At 40.8% G+C, this 19,156-nt stretch overlaps 1 protein-coding gene across 1 annotated transcript in view; it reads left to right on the forward strand.

Moving 5' to 3' along the window:
- Positions 1-1,793: 1,793 nt before the first annotated feature.
- The window catches only part of LOC128507169 (lysosome membrane protein 2-like), a 65,951-nt gene continuing 48,588 nt past the window's right edge, over positions 1,794-19,156 (forward strand). The window contains exon 1 of the mRNA XM_053477845.1: positions 1,794-1,981. Within this exon, the coding sequence (XP_053333820.1) occupies positions 1,862-1,981 (120 nt within the window). The 5' untranslated portion in view covers positions 1,794-1,861. The remainder of the gene's footprint in view (positions 1,982-19,156) is intronic.

A 19,156-nucleotide genomic window follows, 5' to 3' on the forward strand; every position in this document is an offset into this window, starting at 1 on the left:
GCACATTCTCTAAGCACTCTGTCTGGGATGTTGTCTGGACCGGCAGCTTTATGTGTGTTGACTCTGCGTAGAGTTTTTCATCACATCAGCTGTAGTGAGACACAGTACCTGGTCATTCAGAGGAGGGGTCGTCTTTCTCGCCGCCATGTCGTTCTGCCTCTCAAAACGTTTGGGTAGAAGTTGTTTAGCACATCTGGGAGAGAGCCGTCACCATCACAGGCAGGTGATGTTGTCCTGTAGTGAGTGATGGCTTGTAAGCCCTGCCACATGCGCCATGTGTCACCGCTGTCTCTGAAGTGATTGTGGATTCTCTGGGCGTGTGCGCGCTTCGCCTCTCTGATGACCCGAGAAAGTTTGGGCCTTGCTTCTCTAAGAGCCACCTTGTATCCCGCTTTGAAGGCAGAGTCTCAGGTCCTCAGAAGTGCACGCACTTTCGCAGTAATCCACGGTTTCTGGTTGGGTCGTGAAATTATGTTCTTGGAGACAGTGACGTCATCTGTGCACTTGTTGATGTAGCTGATCACTGATGACGTGTACTCCTCCAAGTTAGTGAAGTCGCCGTAAGTTGCAGCCTCCCTAAACATGGCAGAGTCAGTGTTAAAACAGTCCTGAAGAGCAAAGATGGCTCCTGCTGGCCAGGTTTTCACCTGCTTCAGAACCGGTTTTGAACACCTGACAAGTGGTCTGTATGCTGGAATTAGCATAACAGAGATGTTGTCTGAGTAGCCAAGGTGGGGGCGGGGCTCTGCCTGATATGCGCTGGGGATGTTTGTGTAAACAAGATCCAGCGTGTTTTCCCCTCTCATTGCAAAGTTCACATACTTGAGATTTGCATGGTTGAAATCTCCAGCAACAATAAACAGTCCATCCGGGTGTGCATTTTGCAGTTCACTGATCTTTGTATACAGTTCCCATAGCGCTTCCTTAGCGTTAGTGCTAGGTGAAATGTATACTCCGATAATGAAAACAGTGGTGAATTCTCGTGGTAAATAAAAAGGTCTGCATCTAATAGTCACAAACATTGTCGAAAATTATGTTATATTCATTGTCGAAAATTATGTTAAAAGGAGTGATGTTCTTGAAAATTTGACAAATGTTCACAAATATACACTACCAGTCAAATGTTTTTATTTATTTTTATTTACCTTCTAATTCAATTGTTTTTATTTATTTTTATATGGAACTATGTTATCAACAAATACTGTGTAACACACAATATGACTGCAGATCAATCCCTGCTATCCATTATCACCCAAATGAGGATGGGTTCCCTCTGGTTTCTTCCTATTGTCATCTCAGGGAGTTTTTCCTTTGCCAACCGCCAACAATAAGGGACAATCTTATGATTTTGATTCATGCACATTAACATTTTATACAAACGTCCATAATTTCTTTTGACTGCATAAACCTGCTACGCGACAGTGTCAATTGTTAAAAGCGCTATACAAATTTAATTTAATTTAATTTAATAAACCAAAATTTTTTTAAATTCTTTAAAGCAGTTTCCATTTGCTTTGATGACAGCTTTGCACACTCTTGGCATTTTCTTAGTCAACCTCATGAGGTAGTCACTTGAAATTATTTTTTTAACAATTTTAAAGGAGTTCTCAGAGATGTTGAGTTCTTGTTGGTGGGTTTTCTATCACACTTTGGTCCAACTCATCCCAAACCATCTCAGTTAAATTTAGATAAGGCAATTGTGGAGGCAGGCCAAGTCACTGGGGTCATTGGCCTGTGAGATGGGATGGCATGTCACTGCAAAATGCTGTTGTAGCCATACTGGTTAAGTGAGCCCTCAGTTTTGACCAGTAGTGTTACCTTATCAGTTTGAAGTTCTTCTTGTGGTGTCTGATTTGGGACAATGAAGTACAAGATTCATCTAATCCATGCCTCCATGATAATCGGTGCAGTTATGATAATAGCATACCCTGGCAACTTGGCTGGAGTTTTGCATGAACAAATAGAAGAGAAGCTCAAAGGGGTAAGTTCGTACAAACATTATTTTATGAACACACACCTGCATCATCCTCTTTCTGACCCTGTTTTTGAGACTTTGCACATCAGTATCCTGGGCTGCAATGTTTATAGGTCTATCATGCAGCTTGGTAACAGACAAAAAGAAAAAAGCACTGATTTGTTTTTACAGAAAATTAAATACAATGTTAATTTAGATTAACTTAAAGGTTTTTTTTTATAGATTTTATTGATTGCTATGAGTATTGATTTATTTTTCTCATAACAGTGTCAGTATGCATCATTATATGTTCTTTCAGCCATGAGCAGCAAACTTTTACTAACTCCAACTCTACTATTTTTTACTTTCTGGCAACAGAAGGAAACATTTTCTGACCGGGAAATGTTCTGTTGAGAGTTCCCTATTATACCTCACAGGAGAAAACTGATCTGTTATTTCTTTAATCATTTTCTCCATCTTTCAAAATCTTTTGTAGGCAGTTTCAGTTTGAACATGTTTTCTTCTTTCTCTCCTCTTACTTTAGCTTTGTACTTTTCATTTGTACTTTTTTCAAAGGTAAAGTGCCGGTTAATTCATATAATTTTTACTTTATATTTTGTATAAATTATTTTTATATATGTATTTTTTTGGATTTTATTATTTCTTATGTGGAAATTCGTTTTACAAGTGTTTTGCTATACGAGCATGCTCCGGGAACTAATTATGCTCACAATCCGAGGTTTCACTGTACTGAAATATGGACAGAAGGGTAAATGGGTTTAAATGTTCTAAAGAAAATTGCTGGTATCACAGTGTATGAGATAGTGTGAAGATTTATGGAAAAAAGGTATTGATGAGAAAAAATGATTATTGGTATAGAAGGCTAGGTGGGTTTAAGTTTTAACGTGGCTGTGATTGTGATTGTCTAAGGCACTTTTAATTTAATCCCTAACAACTTATTGATACGTCTCATTTCCCTTTTAAACTGTTCTAAGCAGTGGCAGTCACCGCATTAACACACTCCATCCAACCCAAAAAAAACACATTCTCTACACTAATGTTTTATAATTTCAATTGTAAACTACATAACATGTTTTTATTTAAGAGAAACAGCACTCTTGAAAAACTAACCATCTGTCTCTCACTAGTGGAGACAGAGGGATAGTTTTTTTTAGCCATTTTATAAAATAAAATACGGTTGGGAGGGTAAGGGTCAACAAATCAAAAAGATTTTACCTTAAATACCATTTCAATTTGCCTCTGTCTCGATGACACTGTTTGGCAGGAATCCTGGAACTACGCAATAAAGATATTCGTCTGTAATCGAAGAAAATCTACTCAGTTCATGATTCTACATCATGCACACACCAAAACTGTTCTCAAAAATAAGATGTACACCTCGGTGAAAAAAGTGAAGGAAGTGGTTAAAAATCTTGAGAACAGAATGGAAGAATCAAAGTGTAGGATTGGCGCTTCGGAAGAACGTGGCGACAGAACTGAACGATTGTTGGCGTACATGCTAACAAAACAGCGCCAATTAGGAGAAAAGTGTGAGGACTTGGAGAGCCGATCGCGCAGGTCAAACATCCGCATTTATGGAGTCAAGGAAGGGGCTGAAGGAGAAATGACTGACAGAATTTACAAACAATCTGTTAAAAAGCCTCCTCAAACTCCCCGCTGACCGAGATTTGGGCATTGAGCGCGCTCACAGGTCTCTAATCACGGCTCCAACAGATCCTAAAGCGTCTCCCAGGTCAATTGTTGTAAATTCCTGCACTTTCCGACCAAGTAACAAATCTTGTTTAAGGCATGGAGTGAAAAAGGACTAAAGTACCAGGGCAACACCATCTCATTGGACAATGATTACTCCCTAGATATTCAACACAGACGCAAGGAATATAGAGACATAAAAAGGCAGCTAAAAGAACGGCACATAAAGTTTAGATCACTGTACCCAGCGTTGCTTAAAGTTTCCCTGGAATCCGGCGAGAAGACTTTTCACTCCATGTGGGAAGCGGCGGATGGACTGAAACACCTGGGAATCACAGTCAATCTCTCGGAGAGTGAACTGATCGAAAAAGAACTTTCCCAGTTAGGATGGTTCGCCCAAGGACAGGCCAGGGGCAGGCACCCCTCGCGTGCAGTACTAAGCGACATGAGAGCGCTGACTAAGTAGGTTGGCTGCGTTTTCCTCCTTAGGTAGAGGGATAACATGCTTGTAGGCTACGCCCAATGTTTAAATTTAAAATTTAAATTAATGTTATGACTCAGTCTAAATAAGGGAGATATAGATTTATATTTATCTATTTATTCATTATTATTTTCTCTCTTTCCTTTCCCCCTTAATTATTTATTCATTTATTTATTTTATTTTATTTTATTCTGCCATTTATAAGAGGTTCAGCGGTTAGAAAAATTAAGCCCAAACTGTATGTGTTAAACTATACACTTATTCATTTTGTCATTCTTCATTCTTCGTTATTCTGCTTTCTAAAGGGCTGTTAGTATTCATCCCTGCCTTTAATGGTAACTGTTACATGGTCTGAGAGGAGGGGGTATTATGAGATGGATAAGCTTACAATGGCTATGCTGTCCATTTTCATAACTGCAAATAACTTCATGCAGTCGAAGGCCCATGCCCCAAAGATTAGGTTCTGGATTCTCCTTCAAGCTCTGCCCATAGTACTGCCTATGTCCTTGGTTTTCTTTATGTTGATTATCTGTTTGCGGCAGGGGGAAGCCACTGGGTGGATTATTTTTGTGGAAGTCCAAAAGAAAGAAATTTATATTTTTTATATATTGTGGCGTGGGCGGGGCGGCGGCTGACGACCAGCATGCCTTGCGGGGATGTCGGTGTGTTCACCATATTGGGGAAAGGTGTTTTGGTTAGTGGCTTCGGCCCTGTTTGTGTGTGTGGGGGTGTGACGTGTGAAATGTGCTCCAGTTCAGGCTGACGCTGAATTGGATGTAGGCTCCTGAGTGAAGGTGCTGCTCATGCCATACCTGCTGTGTGCCTAATAAAGTACTCCCAGCCATTGCATTGGGCAGCAAATAAGCTCACTCATCTCTCCAGCATTCTTTCCGGCGTAAAAACGCTACAATATATATTCAGCAAAAAAAAGAAACGTCCCTTTTTCAGGACTGTGTATTTCAACAATAATGTTGTAAAAATCCAAATAACTTTACAGATCTTCATTGTAAAGAGTTTCAACAATGTTTTCCATGCATGTTCAATTAACCATAATCAATTAATTAACATGCACCTGTGGAATGGTCGTTAAGACCTTAACAGCTTAGGTCTTGTCTACCGACTGTGAAAAACACCCAAAGAAAGATGCCCAGGGTCCCTGCTCATCTGCGTGAACGTGCATTAGGCATGCTGCAGGGAGGCATGAGGACTGCTGATGTGGCTACGGCAATAAATCGCCATGAACGCACTGTGAGACGCCTAAGACAGCGCTACAGGGAGACAGGAAGGACAGCTGATCATCCTCGCAGTGGAAGACCACGTGTAACAACACCTGCACAGGATCGGTACATCCGAATATCACACCTGCGTGACAGGTACAGGATGGCCACAACAACTGCCCGAGTCACACCAGGAACACACAATCCCTCCATCAGTGCTCAGACTGTCCACAATAGGCAGTCCATGAGGAGGAGATGCACTGCAGTACTTCAAGCAGCTGGTGGCCACACCAGATACTGACTGGTACTTTTGATTTTGAGCCTCCCTTCATTCAGGGACACATTGTGAAACATTTTTAGTTTATGTCTTATGGTGTTGACTCTTTTAGTGTTCATACAAATATTTACACATTAAGTTTACTGAAAGTAAAAACAGTTGAAAGTCAGAGGACGTTTCTTTTTTTGTTAAGTATAGTTAGCAATTGTTCCTGGTTGTATTGTATGATGTGTTCTATGAATCAGCGTATGGGAAGTTTTATTTCTCTTCTGATCGAATTACTTAATGTTTTGCAACCCAAAGACGTATCAGTCTTAGACACTGTATTATGACTTCGGTAAAGATAGTGAGTTATAATGTCAAAATATACAGACAACAAGGGGCGGTTTGTCTTGGTTCTATATGCACACAATGAGGTTAATATCAAGTTTATGAAAAAAATGTTTAGTCTGGTCAACGAAAAGGCAAAAGGTCAGTTGCTTATTGGAGGCGACTTCAATTGTGTGCTGTCCCCACTAGATAGAAATCCCTTTTCACACAAGCCCCTTTCTATAATGAGTAAGGCATTAAAGAACAACTGTGCAGAATTAGGAGTAATTGATATCTGGAGACACCTGCATCCTAGAGACAGAGACTTCACTTTCTATTCTCATCCGCATAATTCATACCCTAGAATAGACAATTTTTTTGTTTCTGGAAATGAAACATGCAGAGCTATTGACTGCAAAATTTATAACATTACATTATCAGATCATGTGCCGGTGTCATTAGTTTGGGATTTAGGGGAGGGGGGGGGGACTTATACAAAATTGTGGTGGTTAAACAATTCTTTATTAGCATATCCAGCTTTTCAAACATATATTGAATCAAAGTTAAAATATTTTCTAAATACGAATAACACTGGAGATGTTTCTGCAGTTACATTATGGGAGGCAGCAAAAGCAGTTTTGAGGGGTAGAGTGATTGCTTTTGCATCTGCTCTAAAGAAAAGAAGCAAGAAAGAAATTGGATGAACTGCTCTCTGACAATGTAGAGCGGAATTTAAGATTTCTAAAACAAAGCTTTTATGAGTGCGGCCCTAGGGCTTGTAAACTCCTTGCATTCCAGCTCAGGAAAAAAAGAGGGCATAACACAGTTCAAAAAATCAGGAGTGGGGATTCTAATAAACCTTTTTGTTTCAAATCTAAGGAAATAGCAGATGCATTTGCTTCATTTTATGAAGAGCTATATTCTGAAAATAAAGACGAATTAGATCTAGAAGAGATAGATGTTTTTTTTAAAAGAAATACATCTAACCCAGTTGAGCATTACTGATTCTGAAGCTATGGATGCTCCTATAACTGTGCAAGAGATTAATGAGGCTATTTTACAATCAAAAAACAATAAAAGTCCTGGAACTGACGGAGTTAATAATGAATTTTGATGAATGAAGACTTTTAGAAGTCAAATTTGTCCAATGTTAGCAGAGGCTTTCGCTGATGCTAATAAAAATAGTAATTTGCCAGCTACATGGAAAGAAGCTATAATATCTGTTATTCATAAACACGGAAAAGACCCGACGGACTGTGCTGGGTATAGACCTATAGCTCTACTTAATACTGATTGTAAATTGCCATCCTCAATCTTAGCAAAAAGAGTAAATAGAGTAATTACATCTCTGATTCATAATGACCAAACTGGATTCATTATGGGCCGACACTTACAAGATAATATTCGCAGGTTACTTAACATGATGTCTTATAGTTCAACTCTCTCTGAACCCTATATGGCACTGGCGCTTGATGCCGAGAAGGCTTTCGACCGAGTGTCATGGCCTTCTCTGCTCAAAGTGTTAAAAAATTTTGGATTCAGTCCTAATATTATTCAATGGATACGGCTTCTCTACTCTGCCCTAAAAAGTATTGTTAAAGTTAATGGGTGTATGTCCCAACCCTTTTACACTTAAAAGAGGAACGAGACATGGATGCCCACCCCTACTTTTTGTCCTGTGTATAGAGCCATTGGCTGAGATAATTAGAAATAACCCTGACATTCAGGGAATAAGAGTAGAAAGAGAGTTACATAAAGTGTCATTATACGCAGATGACATAATTGTCTACATTTCTGATCCTTTACACTCTGTCCCCAAATTAATGGAGTGTATCAACAAATTTGGCAAACATTCAGGTTATAAAATCAATGTAGGGAAAACTGAAGCTCTAGCCATGAATGCCCTTATTACAACACAGATAAAGTCCTCCTTCTCCTTCAGGTGGCCTAAAGAGGGAATTAGGTATCTAGGTGTGGCCATACCCTGTAATTTGAATAAATTATATGATAGGAACTACACAAAATTATTAGAAAAAATCAATTCAGATTTAAGGAGATGGAGTATATTACTTTTTTCTTTATCTGAAAGAATAGAAGCCGTTATGAGGAATATACTACCATGGCTATTATTCCTTTTCCAGACTCTTCCATTGTCCCCTCCGGTATCCATGTTCTCTCGTTTAGATAAATTGATTTCTAGATTCCTCTGGTGAGGGAGGCGTCCCAGAGTTAGGTATAAAACATTGCAGTTGCAAAAGTCTCGAGGGGGTTGGGCATTACCAGACTTTAAGAATAACTGGATAGCATCACAGTTGCGAGCCATGATAGTTTGGGTGTCTGACACAGTAGGAACTAGGAGGCTGGAAATAGAGAAATTTAATTTTAGACCTTACTCACTTGCAGTTTTTCCATTTAACGAAGAAAAGAAGATGAGTACATATGCAGAGAGGTGCAAAAGATTTATGATCTTCCTATGGGTCTTTCATTGTTAACAAACATAACACAGATAAAGAATTTTTCTCCCTTAGAAATGCATTTGGGTTTCAGGGTATGGGCCCAGAAACAACTGCAATATGTTCAGCAACTTTTTGAAGGAGAAACACTTAAAACCTTTGAACAACTTGCTACTGAATTTGCTCTCTCTAGGACTGACTTCTACAGGTATCTCCAGATTCGAAGCTTCCTTTTTAAACATCCAAATTGGAAAAGGTTAAAAACTACCCCATCAGCAATTGAGATTTTGTTGATTAACGCTCAAAAGGGATTCTCAGACCAATCAGCGGTATATACAGAGCTCTGGAAGACATGAAGACAGACAGAACGCATTATATTAAGTTAAAATGGGAAAAGGAGCTCGGGGTAGGGATATCTGACAAGATTTGGGCCGAAATACATGTTAAAACACGTGTAGTAGAATTTGGAGAGAATATCAGTGGAAGGTGATGAATCGTTTTTTTCGAACGCCACAAACTGTAGCCAAATTTAATTTAAGCCAATCTAGTGCCTGTTGGAGAGAGTGTGGAGAACAAGTAGCCACACATCCGCACATATTTTGGGACTGTCCTATTCTGCTTCCTTACTGGACAAATAAATTTGGTCTTATTAATAATATTTTTGAGGTTAATTTGCCCAGAGATCCTTTAATAGCTTTTTTAGGATTTTAAAAGGTATTTAATCAAAAGTGAGAAGAGTAGATATCTCCTACGCATACTCCTAGTTGCAGCAAAGACGAACATTACAATTAAATGGCTTCAGAGGAGGGATGGAAAAAATAATGTACAGTTTAAGGCTCAGAATGAACCGGTTTGTTGAACAATGGAAACCCTTAATAAAAGAGCTGGGTGAAACATGGGGAGGAAGTTTTTAAATATACCCCATATTATTTATTTATTTTCTTACTTAACTATGTACTTATTTATTTATTTTTTGAATAGATCGGCTGGTGAATTTTGTCAATTCTATATATTTTGACCCCATCCAAAGCTGTTGTTCTGTGTTTATAGTTTTAGAGTGTTTTGTTACTTTTTTCTTTTCTTTTGTTCTTCTTGTCATGCTGTGAAATGCAGTTCTGTTACATAACTCTGTAAAAATGTAATGTGAAAAAGAACTTTATGTACAAATTAAGATACTTTGTTATTCTTATATGTCTTGCAAGATGTTTGTTAATAAAAAATAAGTAAAAAAATTCTCTCTTTTTTTCCCCTCTCATGTTTATGTATCTGCTGAGCCATTGTTCTGTTTTTTTATTGTTTCTTTGTTTCTTTGTTTTCATTGTTATTGTGTTTAAGAAAAACTCAATAAATATATTGCTTTTAAAAGAATTCCCCTGTCTGTACGTTTCACATTGTACATAAGAACACATGTATTACAACAATAAAAGGCCAAATTGAAAAAAGAAAAAATATAATTAGATGAGGTAGATCAAATTTTTAATGACTTCACAGTTAAAGGATATCAACTACATGATTTTTACTGTTTTTGCAAGTAACTTCTCAAATACCCATACTTCATTTGAGTTGTTAAAATCCAAGGTCCATAAGGACATGGATGAGCGAGTTTGGAACTTGACCGAGTTCCGCAGAGTCCTGACCACAACTCGATAAAACACCTTTGAAATTAATTAGAGCAGAGACTGCGAGCCAGGCCTTCTCGTCCAACATCAGTGTCTGACATCACAAATGCGCTTGTGGAAGAATGGTCAAAATAACTTATAAACACACCCTTAAACCTTGTGTTAAGCCCTTCCAGAAACGTTGAAGCTGTTATAGCTGCAAAGGGTGGGCAAACATCTTATTAAACCCTATGGATTAGGAATTGTATGTTACTGAAGTTCATACTGTATGCATTGAAGACGGTCTAGCTAATAGTTTTGGCAATATAGTTATGTGGTGTCAAAAGTATTCACATTCAAAAAGCTTTTTACTTAAGTAAAAGTGTAAAAGTACTGGTTTCAAAACTACTTCAAGTATAGAGTAAAAGTGGTAAAAAGCAATAAGGGTAAAAGCTTAGGCTATGCCACAGGCCTATATACTGCACTAACACCTCATTTAAAAAAAGAAAATGTGTTGTTTTTTTGTTGTATTTTTTAACGGCCATAGTGATTTGGGATAAGGTATATGGCATTTGAAAAATTATGCATTTTAGTACAATGCAAATACATTAAAGAACCATATATGTGTACTAGTGAGCATTAACATGTTTCATGGAGAAGAGGATATAATAACTAGTTGCCTATGAGTATTTTAATGGTGCAAAAAGTCAAACTTCAGAGGCATGTCATCGGTAACCTTTATTGGAATGTAAATGTACATCCAAGTTTAGCTGCAGGAATCTGTGAGGGCAACATGCAAATTGTACCCAGTCTACAATAAACATTGGTGCTGTCAGAATTACTGATTAATCCATGTAATTACTGATTAATATATATATATATACAGATGTTACTCATGCGGTATTCTGGTTTTACCGCCACGCCTCACGGTGGCAGCATTTGGGTTGCTGAGTGGCGCTATATAACTGCAGACTGACGCCTCGGGCATCAGTTCATTCTCTCAAGGTTAAATGAGCCGTGCTCCGTTAGAGCTGCACGTAGTAGCGGATAAAAGCAAGTGAAACATTGTGGTTAAACGAATTCATAATCACAGTATTAAAATTACAGTACAAATGTACTTCCCAGAACTCAGCGTCTGTCCTCCAACACGGAATACGGACTCCGCTAGACTTACCTGATCTCTTCGTCAATGTTTGTATGTTGTCTCGCCTCCTGGCTCCTCGTCCCGTCTTCTGTGTCCTCTTCGTTGTTCGTCCACACGCCTCCACCAGCTCCGGCATCCACACAGTTAAGACTTTTCCGCTTTTGCATTCAATCTTGTCATTATCCACTGTTTGTTAATAAAATGCCCGTTCAGGTTTTAATACGATCTTTGTCTGAGTCTGTGCCTCTGTAACACCCAGCACCCCCGTTGCACTTTACCACTGCCAGCAAAAACACTGCCAGTAAAATACAAGTGAAACATTATGCGAATTTATCATCACAGTACTACAATTACAGTACAAATTTAGAATTAAATATAGGCGTTTTTTAGTTCCATCATGCAGCTCACATCGGCATGCGTTTCGCACAGCGCTGCAAAGACAGTGCTTATTTAACACATATAAATGTGTGCTTGTTATATTTCTGGGAAAGAGAAATCTCTTATAAATCTCTCATATCGGCGCACACGCTCATCTGACTTTAGATCAAAACTCGGCAAAGTGAAAGAGCGCACATGCGCCGCGGGTTCACGCAAACATTTTACATTCACTAAATGATTTACTCACAACCACATTTCAGCCATTCACACACATGCATTGTGCTATGTTGTTGGTACACACTTTCACTTTTCATCTCCACTTTGATCAAAATGCTCCCAATATAAGCCGACATGAGCAGCTTTGTTTCAGTCAGAATATTCCTCTATTATAAAGAGAGGCGACATATACTTGCTGATTAAACACTGCATTTTTTAAAGTGAAAGCGCGCAAAGAAAATTGTACCCAGTGATGTGAGCAGCTTTAATTATTATTAATTAAATAATTATTCAATGCTGGACATAAACAGCTAAAATCAAGATGATTATTATTTTTTAGATTATTATTATCATGTTCTTTTGCTGTTTGGGTTCAGCGTTAAATGATTATTTGAAACTGAAGCACCTCGTGTAAATTTATGCCACGAGTCATTTTATCATACAAAGATTATTACGTTGTGCTCGGACCACTAACTCCAAAATTGACATTTTTACCATTAAAAATAAAAATGTTTTTACAAGCCCTTGAGCTGTTGTTTGTGCTATTTTCTTTAATAATAACAATAGACAGATAGAAACAGAGTCTGTCTAAACAAAATTAATTGCAGCCGTTTTGCAAAATGTCCCTCTGAATTGCGACTGATTTATTTTGGCTGTTGCCGTTTGCAGCGATAGAGTGCATGGCAGTCATAGACATTCCCCTTGAGTAACCACTGTATATATAAATGTTACCTTCCTGGTGCTGTTACCTTCCTCCTTCAAATTTTGAATCTCTGTCACGGACATCGTAGTCTAATAATCACAACCTTATCAACCAAAAATGCTATATTATTCATGTGCAGGTGCGATGGAGCGCGTACCCACCAATAGGGTGTCGGAATGGTATGTTTATACTTCTCATCCAACAACAATCAAATTTGCTCCATCCGGATGGTGCGATTTATCCAGATGTTTTTTTGTTTGTTTGTTTTTTGAATAACAAGCTGTAATAAAATAGGAATAACAAGGCTTTTTTTAAAATGTAAGGAGTAGAAAGTACAGATAATTGCGTGAAAATGTAAGTAGAAGTAAAAAGTTGGCTGAAAAATAATTACTCTATGTAAGGGTCCTCCACTAGAGGTCACTGTTTTTATTTTGTAGTTTTTGTTGGCCGACTCAGTTTCCCAGCAGGCACCTCGGTCAGGTGATGCAGTGCACACCTGAACCGAGGTAGCCATCAATCAATCTATAAATAGCTGTTTAGACTGGGAAACTGGGTCGAGCATTTTTGGTAATACCACTGTCAGTTATGTGGGCATTTTGGTTTGTTTTGTTATCTGTTTAATTTGTACTTTGATTTTAGTTGTGTTGACTTGGGCTCTCTTATTGGCAATGTCTCTGTGTATGTTTTGTGTGTCTGTGTTTGTGGAGATGATTCAGTCCTGTCCTCCTGTGTTCTTGTGGTTAGCTAGAGCAGGTAAGCAGTTAGGTGTGTGTGTGGCTAGGAGCATGATTAGCTAAATGCTATGTTGAGTTTATAGTATAGTTACAGTACTAGCATGCTTCTAGCCATAGCCCCTCTGTGTCTCTAGCTGTCCTGTGTTTCCTACCTCCCTAGTTGCCCAGTGAGCCTAGCCTTTGAGTGTCCCCTAGCCTAGCCTTTGAGTGTCCCCTAGCCTAGCCTTTGAGTGTCCCCTAGCCTAGCCTTTGAGTGTCCCCTAGCCTAGCCTTTGAGTGTCCCCTAGCCTAGCCTTTGAGTGTCCCCTAGCCTAGCCTTTGAGTGTCCCCTAGCCTAGCCACTGGGTATCCCTTGTCCTGTGTTTCCTCTCCCCCTATTGTCCCAGTGCGCCTAGTTTTAGAGTGCTGTCCCTCCTGGCTGGGGAGTAACGACTAGCTTGTGAGTGCCGCCTCGCTTAGTCTTGGAGGGCTGCCTCGCCTAGCCACTGGGTATCCTTTGTCTGTGTTTCTGTGCCCCTATTCCCTAGTGTGTTTCAAATCAAATTCAAATTTTATTTGTCACATACACAAACATACACAGTACGAAATGTAGTGAAATGTATTATACGACTGCTATTGACCCTAAAAGAGAATTAAAGTTTACAAATAAGAAATAAATATAAATAAAAGAATACGATAAAAAAATTAAATAAAAAAATTAAATTAAACTAGGAAAAAATAGAACTAAAAATAAAAATAGAAATGTGCTAGTAAAAAATGGAACTAAAAATAGAAATATGATATGCATAAAAATAGAAATATACTGTACATAGAAATATGATGTGCATAAAAAAAGAAATATACTGTACAAATTGAAATATACTGTACTGGTGTGCAAATATGCATAGAAGAAAGTGTCTTTGTGCAATGGTCCAGGATGTAGATGTACAAAATGTAGTGTAGATATGAGGGAAGGTGAGCGTGTAATTGTCCATAGTGTTCATGGATGTAAAAGGATTGATAGATTTGATCAATTATGGAAAGATTGTGTTAGTTCGTGGTTGTGGTTGAGTGACCTTATCGCCTGCGGGAAGAAGCTCCTCCTTAGTCTCTCTGTGTTGGTCTTCAAGGAGCGGAATCGCTTCCCAGACCGCAACAGAGTAAACAGTCCGTTATTGGGGTGACTGAGGTCCTTCACGATCTTCCTGGCCTTGGTCAAGCACCGCTTGCTGTAGATCGAGTGCAGGTCAGGGAGCTCGATGCGGATGATGCGCTCAGCTGATCGCACCACCCTCTGTAGAGCTCGTCTGTCCTGCATGGTGCTGTTCCCGAACCAGGTCGTGATATTTCCCGTCAGGATGCTCTCTATGGTGCAGGAGTAGAAATTCCTGAGCACCTTGGAGGGCAGTCTAAAGTCTCTCAAGCGTCTGAGGTGGTAGAGACGCTGCCGGGCCTTTTTTACCACGGTGTTGATGTGACAGGACCATGCCAGGTCCTGCGTGATGTGAACACCGAGGTATCTGAAGCTGTCCACTCTCTCCACTGGGCTCCTGTTGATGACGGGGGTCTGGTAGTTCCTCACCTGCTTTGTACTGAAGTCCACTATCAGCTCCTTTGTCCTGCTGACGTTCAGGAGGAGATTGTTTCTCTGGCACCAGTTCTCCAGATTTCCAACCTCCTCCAGGTAGGCCGTCTCATCGTTGTTCGTGATCAGGCCCACCACAACAGTGTCGTCAGCAAACTTGATGATGGTGGTGGAGCTGGTAGTGGCCACGCAGTCGTGGGTGTACAGAGAGTACAACAGGGGGCTCAGAACACAACCCTGGGGGGCTCCAGTGCTGAGAGTGAGGGAGGCTGAGACATGTCCGCCCATCCTTACTGCCTGTGGTCTGCCAGTCAGAAAATTGGAGATCCACTGACACATGGATGAGCTGAGTCCCAGGTGCTCCAGCTTGGTGGTAAGTGTGGAGGGAATTATGGTATTAAATGCAGAACTGTAGTCGATGAAGAGCATTTTCACATAATTCCCCCTCCGAGAGTCCAGGTGAGTGAGAGATGTATGGAGGAGATGAGAGATTGCATCGTCCGTGGAACGGTTTGGACGATAAGCAAACTGTAGTGGGTCGAGTGTGTCTGGTAGTGAAGAGATGATGAAGTCTCTGACCAGGCGTTCAAAGCACTTCATCACTACTGAAGTGAGGGCTACAGGGCGATAATCATTGAGGGAAGCAGGATGAGGTTTCTTTGGGACAGGAACAATGATGGATTCTTTGAAGCATGTGGGGATCACCGACTGAGATAAAGAGATGTTAAATATCTCAGTGAACACAGGTGCTAGCTGGTCTGCGCAGGCTCTGAGAATGCGGCCTGAGATGCCATCTGGTCCTGCTGCTTTCCTGGTGTTCACTCTCTTGAAGGCTCTCCTCACGTCATGCTCGGTGATGATGAACGCGCTTCCGGTGCTGGCAGTGACTTCCTGTCTGCAGCCGTTAGCGCCGCTAGCATTAGCATCGCTAGCGTCCTTAGCTGCAGCCTCGAAGCGAGCATAGAAAGTGTTCAACTCGTCTGCCAGAGACACGTCTGCGTTTATCATACCGGATGTTGGTGCTTTATAATCCGTTATTGTTCTTAATCCCTGCCACAGGCTCCTAGAGTCATTCTGTTGGAGTTGTGACTCTAGTTTCCTCCCGTAGCGCTGCTTCGCCTCTTTCACCCCCTTCCGGACGCTGTATGACGCAGCCTTGTACGGTTCCATGTCCCCCGACGCAAGTCCCGTGTTGTAGGCAGCGGTGCGAGATCTCAGAGCGTCGCGGATGGTTTTATCCACCCACGGCTTCTGGTTGGGAAACGTTTTAATAGTCTTTTTTTCTACGGTATCATCCGCTAGTTTCCCGATGAATCCCACAACCGCTTCCGTAAACACACTGACGTCATCGTCGGAGCTGTTTCTGAACATGTCCCAGTCTGCGTCATCGAGTGCGTCCTGTAACGCAGCCACCGATTGGTCCGTCCAGCGCGCGACCTCCCTCTGAACCGGAACTTCCTGTTTCAGCCTTTGTTTGTATTTTGGCATGAGGAAGATGGCGGCGTGGTCGGATTTACCAAACGGTGGACAAGATTGTGCCTTGTAGCCGTCCTTGACTGTAGTGTAACAGTGGTCCAGTGTCCTTTCGCCCCTGGTGGGGCAGGTGATGTGCTGATAAAAGTTCGGCGCTGCACGTTTGAGGTTGGCACTATTAAAGTCCCCCGCCACAATAAGCGCAGCGTCCCGGTGTTGTGTTTGTTGTTGTGTGAGTGCCTCATGCAGCTCGCATAAGGCAGTGTCCGTGTCCGCTTGTGGTGGAATATAAACGGCGCTGATTATGACCGATGTAAACTCCCGAGGAAGGTAAAAAGGACGACACATGATGGACAGTAGTTCCAGGTTGGGTGTGCAGGAGCGTGTGAGAGGAACAACGCTCGCGCTGTTGCACCAGCTGCTGTTCACCATTAAACACACGCCGCCTCCTCTTGACTTCCCCGAGTCCCGCGTCCTGTCCATGCGGTGAACCGAGAAGAACTCGGCCGGCTGGATGGCGTGGTCCGGCACCGCTGGGTTCAGCCATGTCTCGGTGAAGCAGAGGAGATTGCAGTCCCGAATGTCTCTCTGGAACTTTATCCTGGCCCTGAGGTCATCGAGCTTGTTTTCCAGTGACTGGACGTTGGCGAGCAGGATGCTAGGCAGAGGTGTGCGGTGTGCACGGGCTCTCAGCCTGTTCCTGACGCCGGCTCGTTTCCCTCGGGGCCGCCGCTTCGCGTCGCGTCCTTTGTTGTCCCTCAGGATCTCACTCGGCCAGCTCGGATCCGGAGTTAAAAACGTCGAATTGTGAGTACATTGTATACCAATAGAAACAAGCTATTAGGTAAGTATAGCTTAGTGCATGTTGGGGCTAAAGACATGCTTAGCTAGGTGTATGTGTAGCTGACTGCCATGGTTAAGCTTAGCTTAACCATGTTTAGCTAAAAGCCATGCCTAGCTGATTGCCATGTCTTTAGCCCTCGTCCCGTCCCTCTCTTGTCTCTAGTCTTTACGTGTCTCCCGTTCTTCTCTAGTGTCTCCCGTTCTTCTCTAGTGTCTCCCGTTCTTCTCTAGTGTCTCCCGTTCTTCTCTAGTGTCCTGTTATGTGTCTTGCCAGAGAGCCCCTGTTAGCACAAAGTTAAGTATGGTTTGAGTTTGTTTGTTCCTTTGTTTGTATCTTTATTTATACTTTGTGTTTACTCATTATTAAAAAGACTCTTTTTTGGTTACACCACCCCTCTGCCTCTATGCCTGCTCCTTCCGCCCACGGCGTTCAACACCTGCCACAACACCCCGGTCATGACACTCTAGTAAAGTATAGATACCCAAAATGTTTACTTAAGTAAGGTAATAAGGTATTTGTACTTCATTACTTGACGCCTCTGCTCACATATAGAAACATCATTTGAGGAAGCTTGAAAGAAAGTGAGAAAAGTGTATATACATTGGTTTTCTAGTAACTGACATGGATGTCATAACATGCATTAAGAGCAAAGACATTCTAACACTAATTGTAACACAGCCACCATATTTTTGCAGCCTGACAATGTACATTATGAAATAAACAACTCCCTTCTTGAAATAAGGACGTACAAATTGGAAACAAATACAGCAAAACTAAAATTGTAAATATATACTGTATAAATATAAGTGGAACCTCGGATTGAGAGTAATGCGGTGTGCGGGTGTTCCGCAAGACAAGCAAAAATTCGTAATAAATTTAAAAGTCTAAATTTAAGTCTTTTCATGTATCACGCATGAGCTTCTTGTTTTGCTGCCGAGCGTCACGTGATCACAACTGAGCCAACAGTTTTTCTCTCTCTTGCGCTGCGGAATTGTGGGTCTTAGTGCACGTCTCTCACTGGTATAATTAACATCTGCAAACAATTTTTTTGTCTGTATGCGTGTGTGTACAGCGCCCATTTAAAGCGAAAGCAAGTCTCATTAGAGAGGTCAACAATCAATTTTCGCTCTCTGCTTATGGCTCAGTCTGCTGTTTATGTCATTGGATACCGTGCCACACACACACACACACACACAGATCCCTCCTACTTTCGCCCTTACAGACACATAGACACACACTCTTTCTCTCTGCTCTACACAGAAACACTACTTTGTTGCGATTTTTTTCAAAGGTAAAGGTCAGGTTAATTTGTTTTTTATTTTTACTTTACAGCAGTAATTCCATTAGCGTGCCGCTCAATCGAGTGTCATTAGAGAGATTACTTGTTTATTTTTCCGATAAAACAGTGTTTTCGTTGTGTGTGTGTGTGTGTGTGTGTGGCACACACACACACGTACACTAACAGTACACAGCACCTGCGCGCACAAATGGAAGCACTTATCTGTCGAGATTTTATTATTTTTTTTAAAGGTAAAGTGCAGGTTTATTTGTTTTATTATTTACTTAGTTTGTGCTAATTATTTTTATGTTTTTTTTGGGGGGGGGGGCTGTGAAATGAATACTTTGAGTTTTCATTATTTATTATGGGAATATTCGATTTGGTTTACGAGTGTTTTGGAATATGAGCTCGCTTCCGAAACTAAGAGAGGAAACGAAGAAAAGAGGAAAACAGGAAGCAATATTAGGTTTCCTGAAATAAGGTTAAAAGAGCAAAAATGAATTCAAAGGCAGATTGCTTATGATGAACTTTATCTGTGCAAATAAACTTCCCATCTTGACTACATGACTGTTTGAGGAATTCTGGAAAATTTGGAACACATCCCAAGCATTTAATATAACCCACATTTACATCTCATTTGGAGGAATAATGACCCACTTGTAGTAAGGAAGAAAAAAGGAACAAAACTCTAGCTTGTGTTTAGCTTGGCTGCAGAACGTAATCAGCAACACCTGGGGACACCTGGGGTTTTACGTTCCTCTTAGTGGTTAGAGCCATCCAGTCACCTGTTTGACAGTGTTCACATTTGAGCACGATGAACAA

Source organism: Clarias gariepinus, chromosome 19 (assembly GCF_024256425.1).
Source record: "Clarias gariepinus isolate MV-2021 ecotype Netherlands chromosome 19, CGAR_prim_01v2, whole genome shotgun sequence".
Classification (NCBI taxonomy): domain Eukaryota; kingdom Metazoa; phylum Chordata; class Actinopteri; order Siluriformes; family Clariidae; genus Clarias; species Clarias gariepinus.